This window comes from Vanessa atalanta, chromosome 11 (genome assembly GCF_905147765.1).
Source record: "Vanessa atalanta chromosome 11, ilVanAtal1.2, whole genome shotgun sequence".
NCBI classification, from domain to species: Eukaryota; Metazoa; Arthropoda; class Insecta; order Lepidoptera; family Nymphalidae; genus Vanessa; species Vanessa atalanta.
Window position 1 is genome coordinate 258,699 of NC_061881.1, and position 13,106 is coordinate 271,804.

Consider the following 13,106-nt stretch of genomic DNA (forward strand, 5'->3'; position numbering starts at 1 on the left):
TTAACGTACATTGTGATTTTAGTAAGTTTATCTTCATACATTTCGTCCTTGGTATCTACACATACATATCTACCAACTTTTAATACCTAACGGCATTTATTTGAGATAAAATATTCACAACTCGATTCCACGATGCCTCGTAATATAATAAACTTGCTATAACTTCTCGTTAACTGTACCGCCTTATGTCGCGTTTAAAACTTTTGTCCAACGATCGAAATAAATAGATTGAATTGAGTGTATTATGAAGGAAAGTACTTAAGAATGTAGTTTCTTTATTGAGTTAGCTTTTACATTAATTGTTAAAACTTCAGTAAGGGATTATGGTATTAAATAGGAGAATATTATATATATTCTGCTACTTTGTACTTTGTCCATTATTAAATCCATTATAGAAGAAATTTCCTGCTAAAAATGAGTCATCCTTTTTAAAGTTTTTTTTCATAATGTATATTATATTTCTGTACATATTTTATGGTATAAGAATTCATGAATAAATTGTTAGTGATATTGTCATTTTATACGAGAAATTCTTCGCAATTACTGTCTAGTTTTACCCGATCCCGGTGAAAGCAGCAGATCGTGGCCGCCTTACGCCAGGCGAGATTCAAGCTCAGTTGCTCCACGCGATGGTGGACGCGGCGGGAGCACCACCGGCGCCCAGGGTCGGTCTGCTCACATCCATGAACAGAGACCAGTGGGCAAAGGCTAGAGAGCAACTAATTAAAGGTCTTATATTATTTTATGTCTATTTATAAAGAGTTATGTTCTCATCAAGTTTGGCAATAAATCTGCAACAAAATGCACCAATCAATCTTCGGTATACATACATATCGGTGTATATCGGATACGAATAGTCGTTGACTGTTTCTACAGATGAGAACAACAGAACTAACTTGGAGCTGATATCGCGGGCGCTCTGTATCATGTGTATCGACGAGGCGGGGGGCGATCGTCCGGAGCTGGATGCCGACACCAACGCGCTGCTGCGAGCCATGCACGGCGGTGGTACCCGCTACCATTCCGCCAACAGATGGTTCGATAAGACTGTTCAGGTTGGTTACATACATCGTTGAGTTCATTTCTTTAAAATAAATCAAAAGTTGCAAGTTGGAAGTGCATATCTATAATTATGTCGAGGGTAGTTTGATATTTACCTTGTTTAATTTTACTTTATCGTTCATAAATCCTTATTTACGTTGTGCAAATAATTATTGAAAACACAATATTATAGAGATAAGTGAGTAACGTGCGGTGACAAAGTATCTGTTTGGACTTCCATGAGACATCAAAACGTAACTTTTGCTTGACACATATGTACACATAGAGAATACTTTTAATTATTTTCTCAATAAAAAAGTCATATGATGGAATATAGTTTTACCATTATCTCGTGCAGTTAATCATATCGTCGGACGGCACAATCGGCATGTGTTACGAGCACAGCCCGGCGGAAGGCGTGGCGGTGATCCGCCTGGCGGAGCGCGCGCTGGCGCGGGCCGAGGTCGCGGACAAGCCGTCGCCGCCGCCCGCACTGCTGCCTGCGCCCCAGTTCATGAAGTGGAACCTGACCAGTGAACTGCACAGGGGTATCGAGAATGCTGCCAGAGATTTTGACAGGTTAGGATATGGATCCAAGTAATTGTAACTTTTCTTGTAGGTTTCATGTGAGAGTTTTAGTAACCTGAAGTGAACTAAAGGATTTTTCAAGTTTCAAGGAGGTTCAATAACCAAAAAAATATTATTATTTCTAGATCATGCTAATTTTTACGGTTCCAATATTCGTACCCAACTAAAATCTTACGGGACCAATTTAGTAGCTAGTGTTTAACGTTTACTTTGGGTTTTTATAATGAAATAATAAGTGAAACTCTTACAGACAAATTTCGGATCTAGATCTGAAGGTATACACTTACCGCGGCTATGGACGTGAGTTCATGAAGTCTTGTCGCACGAGTCCCGACGTGTACATCCAGCTCGCCTTGCAGTACACCTACTACAAGTGAGATAGTTTTATAACAACATTAAAAACTCCCAGAAAGCGTTCAAATATTTGTCCGATGCAAATAGTATACAAAATTTAAAAAAAAGTTAAGACGTTCCTTTTTTCGGAATTTATAGAAATCTGTATATTATACAATTAGTGGAAACCAAAAAATAGATATATTGGTGATGATTGATCGTAGTTATATTTAAAATTTTTAAACAACTATAAGATGCAACAATAATAAGGCTCTGACAGTAGTAGCTTCCTATTGAATAAAGGATATTGAATTTTGAAACAAAATATCGGGTATATTTTATTGTATTACTTGTATTGTACAATTTGTAAAAGTATTAAACGAAAAATCGGAGTATTCATCAACTTCCAATTACAATGAGGAAATATTTTGTTAAATGAAGTCGTCTCGTTTTGCAAATTAGTGAATTATAAACTTACCTTATCCTCATTCTCAATTTATTTAAACTAATTTGAAGAAATGCCAAAAGTCTGGTAAACGATTATCTGAGTATGGTTACTCTGTGTTCAGACTGTACGGCTACCTGGTGTCCACATACGAGTCCGCCTCCCTGCGCCGCTTCCACCACGGACGCGTGGACAACATCCGCAGCGCCCACAGCGCGGCGCACGCGTGGGCGGCCGCCATGTGCACCGCGGACACGCCGCCGCAAACCGACGACGACGGACCCAAGAAGGTTTCTTTCAATTTATACGGGGTCAGTATTAGCGAAAATAGCACTCGACGTAAGCCAGCTGCAATCTAGTTCCCCACACTCCAAATAGCAAAGAAACTTTAATATTTTTTGCTCGGAGCGTGGACCGCATCGGTATAAGTCATGAAATGTCTTGCTTAAAGGTGGGATTTCAAGTACTATTTGAGTTTCGTGTCCTACTCGCAAAATATCAAAGGAATTTGTTATTTTTATGTTATCGTTGCAGTCACATTTTTCACTTTCATTTCACGATCGTCTTAAGTGTAATATCTTTAATTATTTGAAAATGTTTATCATCTCGGTGCGATAAAAAAATAAACTTTGTTATCGGAAGGAATAATACTGTACCAGCACTGAAGGGGTGTGCCGTTACTATGACTAAAATCTTCCTTAATAATAATATTTTTATTCATAATGAAACAGGAACAAAAGAAGCTTGAATTATTCGAAGAAGCTGCTCGCAAGCAGACGGCTATCATGGAAGCTAACATACTGGGTCGAGGGATCGACAACCACTTGCTGGGGCTGCGTGAAGCGGCGCGAGAAACACTCGGAGAACTACCGGAAATGTTCAAAGATCCCACTTACGGACGGATGATTGAGTTCAAACTCAGTACCAGCCAGGTAGGATATGAATTATATTATTGAATAAACTATTAAATAATGCTCTGTACATTAATATTCCAACTGAATAAATCCATGACATACAGGTCGCCACAACAACTGACAATACATTCATGGGGTACGGGGCCGTGGTTCCTGACGGATACGGTTGCAGCTACAACCCCAAGAAGGATTCAGTCATATTCTGTATTTCTTCTTTCACCTCGTCCAGCGTCACCAACACGGAAGCCTTCAGGCAGTCCCTGGGAGAAGCTCTCGACTCGATGAAGTTGATGTTTCAAAATCGAAAAGCGGAAAATTAATTATTCTCCGCATATTTTCTAAATAATGAAAAAGTTTATATAAAATATTGACACGAAACATTTTATCTATCTCGAGAATTAATGTTGTCTTAGACATTATTTCTATAAAACTCTTAAGATATCAAAATTATACAACTCAATTTTAAAGTTATGCTCTCGCTTCGACGAAGCTTTTAAAAACGTTTTACATTATGGAAAACTTGAATAAAATGATTACCATTTTCATCTTTACAATATGGTAATGTAAAGCATTATATAGAATACATGAAAATTAACTATATTTATAAAAATATTAAACTGAGGGACATTTCGTCACATGAAATGTTATCTCTTAACTTAATGTAACATTTTCTGATAACTTTTAAGATTGTATCTTGAAAGAATTTTCTATAGGTATTTTACAGATGGAAGTATTCGCTATTATTATAAATAAATGTTATATATATTTTAACTCGTTATAAAGAGACCTATATCTTTGCTTTACATTTAAAATATATATATGATCTCGTATTAAATACGCACATTAATTAGTCGTTAAGTACTAATTAACTGAAACTAATACATATCACTTGAGCTGACTTAGTCTAGATGTTAGAGATGAAAATATTTAAAAGTTATTTAAAAACTAATATATAGAATTTAAATATTATATAGTAATGGAGTAGAATTATTTATATCGATATACTTAAATGTGTTTAAAGTATTAGCTTAGTTTTAGCGGTGTCTTCAAGCTTTATCTTTTAAAATTGATTTATTGGAAATTCGTTACAAACAAAATTTTAAGTCATGGACAATTTCTTATCATATTAAAATTCAATTACTCATATATTAATGTTAGTTTAATATATGTAACATATAATATATCTTATACAACAATATTTTTTTATAGTTGGAGCAAAAATCGAATTGTGTTTTTGTAGCAGAAACACAAAACATGATCTAGACGACACAAATATAGTATTTTATAGTAAAAACTCGTTATATGTCCCCATAGGTACATAATGTAATTGTTTATTTGGTCAATTAAATAACAACAATTGTACGATAAACTATAAATATCTAAAATAAATCTGTACTTATCTTTCACGACCTTAACTAATTGTTTGTAGGGTTTTAATTAGAATGTTTTTCCATTGCTCATATGACATAATTCCACCCTCATTTAAAGTTTATATAACAAAAGAAATATCGAGTATTTATATTTGTATTTATTTATTATAATTGGAAATTAATTATACGACACGATAGTTGCGTAGCTAATTTTATCAATATTTTATTGCCGTGAGTCAAGTCTTATGCGAATCGTTGAAAACCGACTAAGTCGTTATACTTTTAATTACTCTCGTACTATTATTACGAAGTGCGTTTACTGCTGTTTATGTGTTACTAGAAGATTTAGAAGTAAAAATATATTATCTCATATATATTTAGTCAATATTATGTTGACAGAATTATATATTAAAGTATCTATGATTATTATCTGTTATATATCTGTAAATATATTTGTTAATTTATAAATACGTGATTACATATTGAAGTCAACATTTCGTACGATTTAATTGGCAGTTAAACGAATGATGTGCAAATGTGGCACGATTGTAAATTCAATTGTCTGTTTAATAAATCCCACACGGCGACATTTCCTTAGTCATTTTAACTTTGACGCTAGAAGAGCAAGGAAAATATACCTGCACTTCTATAAAATAAAATTTGTCACTACGAAGTGGAGAACTGCCGGTCTCCCATAATTCCTTATATAAATCTCGTTCGATATAACTTTGAAAGGAAATCTCTGTACAGACCCAATTTCTCAATAATATTTATCTCCATTAATCAACAAAACACTGTTCTCGCAATCGTTATCCACTTAAAATTCTAATTAACCCGATTTCGAATTTGGCACGCTTGAACGTCTCTACATGGGACAATTTGATTAACAATTAGAGTAAATTGCCAATCAAATCGTGTCGCGTGGAAGAAGCATAATTTAACGTCGTTATTTAAACATAAAATTGATAAAATATATATCATATATTTATAGAAAATATAATATTTCTTTGTTTTTGGTAATAAACATACAGACTAATGTCTAAATAAATCTAAGCTTTTAAAAGATTCCTATCTATATACATACATGTTGTAGTTTTTATTGCTATAGTTGTATTTTATAATAACAAGACTTGTTTTTATATAGTTCTGCTGTTGCTATGAGCGCTATCCTTAATGCTAGTAGCGTTTTGTCATTAAAAATAATAATTGTCCACTTCCTTTTGATCTTACAAGATATTTAGATTTAAATATATATTATTGTTAAAATAAAAGTCATTTTAAATGTTATATATCAATATTATTTGAATATTTGTCAATGCTGTGGTGATAACAAAAATATTAGAATTGTAAAATAAACTTTTTTTAGTATAAGCGTAGGTTTCTAATTAGATTTTTTCGTCTTGCCAAATTATTGTTGCGTCTTGTATTCATAAAAACTCTATTTATTTTGTTACATTCTGTTTTATTAGCTGTAGGAGAAGAAAATTTATATATTTGAATATGAATTCGCTTTATTATGAATGTTTGTATATTTATTTTCGACTTTGTCTTGAACGCAAAGCGTATGATAGCAGTTGTTGACTTCTGACTTTTTTCCGATACATTTTAAACACTAACCCATTATTTTTTGGCTTTCAGCCGTTGGTTTGGTGATTAAAGAAAAAGGTTTGTCAAGTTTTAATTCATGTCTCGTAATTGACACTTGTTAGTCCGCCATTTTCTTTTATGTATTTGATATTATTTATCTAACTAATTTCTAGTAGTTTTTTAAATTATAGATTTAAAGTTAACTTCATCAACAGTTTTATGTATGTATGTGACGTCAGGTTTAAAAAAAAAAAAATTTAAATAGGTCTAAGATTAAAGTTACGGAAACTTATACATATCAAAATGTCGATCATGCGTGACATGACCAGGAATATCAAAAACATATCAATGTTAAATAAAAGAATGGTAGTTAAGTAAGTAAGTCTTAAGACATAATTATATTATTGACGTATATTACGATATATTCCTACTTTACATAGTAATTATTAACGTATACATAAATGTTGTATTATTAGAAGAAAAAAAAAACATTCGTCTTTTAATGACATATGAAACATTATATTTTACGCCTTGTATAACATATTAAAAAAAAAACAACCTAACTGTAAAGAGTCAAAAAATACATGCAAATTAATGTAGATACTAAACTCTTTATTCGGTAGATTAATATTTAAAAAAAAAAAACTTTAAAAACAAACACATATCAGATAAATATGATTATCATTTAGAAATGTTAATGATAATGTTTAGACAAATTGTTTCAAAAGCATTATGTCTTATTTATTCGCCATGTTATTATAGACAATTTAAAAAATATATTTGATGTTATAAAAAATAATGCGCACGTACTATGTTAATAAACAGGTCTACGTTGTTGCGTATTAATTATATCATACTTGAAATCTATAATAAATTATCGTATTCGTAATTAAACTCAACAACAGTCCTATCCAAATCGATAGCGTAAATACTACCGATAGTAGTAACTTATTATACGTAGTACCGTCAGATGTCGATGTTGAGAACATCAACAGAGTTATTAATTACATTTTTTGTTATAGAGCAACACTAGCTGTTCATTAGTATATGACTTGGCAACTTTTGTATTAGCAAATGTATGTTGTTTATTGTAGAATTTTCATAGTATTCTATTTCAAATTAAATGAATGTGTTCATATAATAAAGAAATGAAAATAAATCGAAAAGTGTATAACGAGATATTTGGAATAGAATTATTAAATGTAAACAATATTAAAAACTAGTATTGAAGCTGAAATTAGTTCCTCGTCTTTACTCGTGGATTTTTATCCAATCTTATATTGTATTAGTTGTAGTTGAATAATTGTGGCACAAAACATATTGGGTGTTAGTTTCGACACTGTTATTATATCTATTAAATGTTAGAACAGGGAGTGAAATGAAACATATCACTAGCGTAAGGTATCTGTGTCAATTTAATGTCTTAATAAATTTTATCTGTGGAACATGGTGTTTTATTTTTAAAGGTCGATAATTTAACATGGGCCCGGCTAAGGGGGTAAAAAAAGGATAGATGCATATGTGGACCAACGCAAACGATCCTTTATTATTCAAGAAAACCAATAAATAAATATGAAGAAAATATCTAAAGGCACTTTTTTACTGAAAATTGTGCTTGTATTTCCACTTTTTCGACGTATATCAAAATTAGTTTTTAATTGCATGCAATTTATCACAATAAAAATATAATAATGCAGTACTTATCTACAATAATAATATGAATGCCAAGTACTATTACGCTAAGGTGAAAAGAATTTGATGAGAAGGAAGGACATGGCGGGTTAATTTTTATACACCGAACACCTGACGGCCAAGAAGCAAGTAAATAATAAAATAATATTTATTATTATGATAAATCTAATTTCTTCTTTTTCACCACTAGTATCACACACGCACACATTTAAACATCCACGACGGCAATGTATAATACAATTGTCCAATAAGATAAGATGTGGAGTTGTCTACTTCGAGCAACTTCATGTAGTTTGTATGTCAGCAGATAGAGAATCTGCGCGTATCATAAAAATGACTCACACGAATCATTATCGTTGTCAATTATCCTGGTTAATATAAATATTATTGTATCATGTATCCTGTTAATAGGTACCCGCCAGTAAAGTGTAGTAATAACGAAATAACGCGTCTACATTTCTGTCTTGTCCGGGGATAACAAAATAAAAATCAATATAAAACATCAAATTATATATTCATAAATCAGTTCATACGATATATTAAATGCTAAAATATAACAAACGCGAGACGATGTTAAATTTAAAATACAATCGTTTCTAAACGACTTATCTCCGAATACCTCCGAGTAAGTCGGGCTTTAATCCCCCTCGTGGTCATATAATTCACAATTATACACGTAGCAAATTCACTATGAAAACAGGGAAACGTCTTATAAATGGACTGGCTTCCTCCTTATCTCGTACTCCAAAACTCGAATTATTTTTATTAGTCGACTAGTGATTCGAAACTGAGTCTACATTCTTTCGTATAAGCTAGTGTTGCATATCGATAGTCCACTATCGATAGACTATCGATAGACTATCGATAGTTAAGGTATAAGTGACACGTGACAATACTATCGATAGTCTATCGATACTATCGATAGTTTCCCATGAACAATACTATTGATACTATCGATAATTTTGCAAAAACCATGACTTTTAACCTAAGCTATCGATAGTATCGATAGTATCGATAGTTTTGTGCTATCGATAGCCAGTAATTTCCGATAGTATTGCTTTCTCTAGATAAGTAATTTAGTAGGCCAACTATAGTGTATATTTAAATAAATGAAATGAAATTTACCGCAACTTTTGTTTGTATTTGTTTTTAGAATAAAGACATTTTGTGCGGAATAAGGAATAATGAAAAATTTTAATGTGAAAAATTTGTCAACATTTTTTGTGTTTGATTTATGAATAAACATTATAAATAACCATAACATTAAAAAACCTTTTATTAGGTTGGTGGCATTACAATGAAACTTTTTTCTAGTAATCTTGAGTCTAGCGATTAGAAAACATTACGAATACATTACTTACATTAAAAAACCAATACTATCAAAAAATCGCTGGCTATCGATAGTCCAAAACTATCGATACTATCGATAGTAGCAATAGTATTGCTACTAAAGGCGCATTTTCTCCCGCACCCCGAATGCGGGCCGATAGTATTGCTCACGGAGAGCTATCGATAGTATCGATAGTATTGATCAAAACGATACTATCGATAGTACTATCGATATCCTGAATAGTTTTCGAGGTCAACTATCGATAGTTCTGCAACGCTGGGATAAGCGAGCCATTCGACCAACGTAGCAGTAACACTTCACACGAGGTACTGAATCATAATAAATAGCAACCATCTGACAGGACAGTTCAAATACAAATACAAAACTCCATATATAAAAAACTACCGTGTTCTTAGTCTCCTTTTGCTAAGAAAAATCTATTACATGTTTGCAAAAAATTGTCGATACTAACCGACGGAATTTTGTATACAAACTGTGTTCAAACAGTTAATACTTGGACATAGATATGTTCACTCGAGAAGAGACCCCCCCCCCTCTTAAGTTAAATTATCGGCGTGCGAGTGACATTCTTGCTGACAAGAAGTCGCCCATTGAAGTCGGATGGACGCGTCCTATATTTTCATTTAATTATGTAACAATATTCCTTTTGAACAAAGTGTATGAATTTGTTCGATTACGTTAAAACATTCTTACTAACTAGTGATCGAGTCTAAATATCACACTGACAGATTTAATTAAAATTAACAATTTCCCGCGCGATTTATTGTTACAGATTATAAAAACATATTTGTACATTAACGTAAAATCATTATTTACGTCTCGCTATTGTGACGACCACCCAACTACGTGCTTATATAAATGAATACCGTAGGCGCTTGAAACGCTCTTGCATTTTATAAAATAATAAATACTAAGAAAATTGTTCTATAATTATCGATTACAATTGACGACTAAACCGTTCAACTGTTGATTTACTTTCAAAGAAAATAACATTTGAATTTATTATAACATATATGTATCATTTATAAGTTTACAACTGGAACGCTACTCGCTTAAATTCTACCTCGCAAGATATTTAACAAACATTTCGTATAATTTCATTACTATTAAACAATTTAATTTATAATTTAGTCATTTGTATAAAAAGTGACACATCCACCTTTACTTATAACTATATATATATTCATAATTTAATATAACAAGTAACTAATGTGACTTTCACTCTTTGTCCCTAAAGGTTTCTCCAGCCGCCAGAGATATACTTGATATTAACTGCCGTGCAAAATTTCATCTCAATAGGAATGTTTGGTATACGATCGCAGGTTCTCCGTTTTGTAGAGATTACGTTATTACATTATATGTATATACAAGTTAATTTAATTGACAATGGCACGCAATTTAACTAATTATGTTTCACAATATATATAAATACTTTTCTTATAAAACTGCCATTTGTAAGCTGCAACCGTAAATGATTTTTTTTTTTCAAGGCATTTATAATAGGATATTATTTAAATATAGTAGCTAGTACATTTAAAACTTTTTGATTATCTCTAAATGAGATCTACAACATAGTTTCCTAAAAATATAGACTCAATATAATCTTTTTTTTTTTTAAATTACATTTTATCGAATATAAAAATATGACTTCGAATATAAAACTTCTTTTACTTCTATCTTTCAATAAATTTCTTCAGACGGTATACAGACGACAATAGTTACAATAAAACGTTATATAAATACAAATTCTTGCGTATGAAATGCGATTCATTGTATATTTCTTGACCAAATACAGTGAACGTTAAATGCTCTATGTGATAAGGAACGCAGTTTCACAATTACAATCCTCGTCGGATTTCACCTGAAACAATGCAAATATTAAATTAGTTAATGAATATCTTCCGTCTCTTTCATTTGGTCGTGTGACACGGGCATAATCTAACAAAAAAGCTACGTGGATACAGCCCGGTGCACTCTGAGGGGCGTTATAGGAATCCATGAACCTCCCCCTCCACATAAATCTTATTCATCAAATTGACAAGCCTACTAACGAAACACAAATTAAAAAATAATGATATGAATGTTAATAATTAATTAAGTCTTCGTAAGTTCGACTACTCATAATGTTTATCAAGAGTATTCTTGGAATTAAATTTTATATCACGAATACGACCCGCGCACCGTAAATCTTTGATTGTGATCGTTCATCGCTTCTTTTCTGTAAGAGCTCACTTCGTATCTCACTCGTGAAATTATGAAACCGACTTACATGAATTGGTGATACGCATTTTCGATCATTTAAATAAAATATTTTATTCAATGTCTCATATCATTTAAATATTTTATAAGTATAAACGCTCTGTACCATCAGGAAGTGGTGAAGGCTCAAGGCTTCAGCCCGCGGACGCAGGTCGGGGTCGTGAGTGAGGCAGCTGAGGCAGAACTGCTGGCCCTCCTCCGAGAGGGTCTCCGGTATGTGCGGACGGCCTCCCATGCCCACCACGAACATTATCTGATAGTTGCTGTCGTATTCGAAAAACGGTCGCTGGAAACAACACACATGATATTTATTCTTAGACCTATAAAAGTTAAGCGAACAGTTATTATTATAATTAAGACCTACGTTAAATATTGAGAATGTTTAATGATAGAAATAAGTTTTATTTATTAGTGAAGGACTTCGCTTTCAAGCGCAGAACTCTTCAGCTATTTTAATCATAATTAGATGAATAGTTTAGGAATTACATAAATATATATTTTTATTTTATAAATAGACTAAGGATGGAAAATACACTAAGGATAGATAAGGATAGACTCATTTACAGTCCATTCAATTCGTCTTTGGAACTCTCTTCCACTAGAAGCAAGACGTGCACCAACTATTACTTCTTTTAAAAAAATGACAAAAGAGCACTATCTTGCTTCATGAAAAAATACTGCAATTCAATATTTTATTTATTATGTAAGTATCTATAGTATGTAAATGTATATATTTATAATGTATATGTATATTATATTGTTATATAATTATATATTTATGGAATATTTATTTATGTATCGTATATATACATATATATATATATATATAGTATATATATATATATATATATATATAGTATCTATATATATATATATAGTATCTATTTTTTTTTTATGTATTAAATAATTTGTACACCCCTACCATCCTATCTCTCTCCTCTACCAAAGGTTGCCTGGAAGAGATCGCTGTTTTAGCGATAAGGCCGCCTATTGTACATTTTTCTTTTCTTTGTTTTTGTTGTACTCCTATTATTTTTGTCTATATTGGTGTGCAATAAAGAGTATATAAATAAATAAACTAAGGATTACTGTTAAATTTACATTAACTTTGTTTTAAACTCAATGCGTGCTAAAGAGATCGCCACTTAGTGACAAGGCCAACTTATTTTAAGTAAAAGCTCAACGAGGCAAGTAAGATGTAGTCAAGTTAAAACTTACACTCTGGCACAGTAACCGTTATTTGCACGCATCTCTGCGAGCGTTTTTTGTTTGAACACGCTTGTGAATTTTAAGTGTTCATATAAAGCCGATTGTTAGAAAAATATTAACGATTAATTGTCAAAGGATTCATGTAGAATCTTATAGAAATAAAGTACCTTTCCAGACGCCATTTCCGTGACGACGCAACCCAACGACCAGATGTCTGCGGCGCGACCGTGGCCGGACGACTTCATGAACACTTCGGGCGCCATGTACGCTGAAATATATCGCCGATGTTGATCTTTACATCAGGTAAAGACTAAACA

At 32.1% G+C, this 13,106-nt stretch overlaps 2 protein-coding genes across 11 annotated transcripts in view; one reads left to right on the forward strand and one right to left on the reverse strand.

Annotated features, from left to right (window-relative positions):
• The window catches only part of LOC125067393 (vesicular acetylcholine transporter), a 59,706-nt gene extending 55,109 nt beyond the window's left edge, over positions 1-4,597 (forward strand). Inside the window, exons 6-12 of one of the 4 annotated variants that reach the window (XM_047675967.1) lie at positions 552-729; positions 877-1,055; positions 1,400-1,620; positions 1,880-2,002; positions 2,532-2,718; positions 3,139-3,339; positions 3,426-4,597. In XM_047675967.1, the coding sequence (XP_047531923.1) occupies positions 552-729; positions 877-1,055; positions 1,400-1,620; positions 1,880-2,002; positions 2,532-2,718; positions 3,139-3,339; positions 3,426-3,641 (1,305 nt within the window). In that variant the 3' untranslated portion in view covers positions 3,642-4,597. Of the gene's footprint in view, positions 1-551; positions 730-876; positions 1,056-1,157; positions 1,296-1,399; positions 1,621-1,879; positions 2,003-2,531; positions 2,719-3,138; positions 3,340-3,425 lie in introns of those variants that run through there. The other 3 variants (XM_047675966.1, XM_047675969.1, XM_047675970.1) reach the window with 3 other exon arrangements.
• A 4,615-nt stretch (positions 4,598-9,212) lies between these two features.
• The window catches only part of LOC125067392 (mitogen-activated protein kinase kinase kinase 4), a 31,595-nt gene continuing 27,701 nt past the window's right edge, over positions 9,213-13,106 (reverse strand). For 4 of the 7 annotated variants that reach the window (XM_047675960.1, XM_047675957.1, XM_047675962.1 and 1 more), the window contains exons 28-30: positions 12,957-13,057; positions 11,687-11,866; positions 9,213-11,182 (exon numbers count right to left, since the gene is read on the reverse strand). In XM_047675960.1, coding sequence (XP_047531916.1) covers positions 11,132-11,182; positions 11,687-11,866; positions 12,957-13,057 — 332 coding nt within the window. In that variant the 3' untranslated portion in view covers positions 9,213-11,131. The remainder of the gene's footprint in view (positions 11,183-11,686; positions 11,867-12,956; positions 13,058-13,106) is intronic. The other 3 variants (XM_047675959.1, XM_047675963.1, XM_047675964.1) reach the window with 2 other exon arrangements.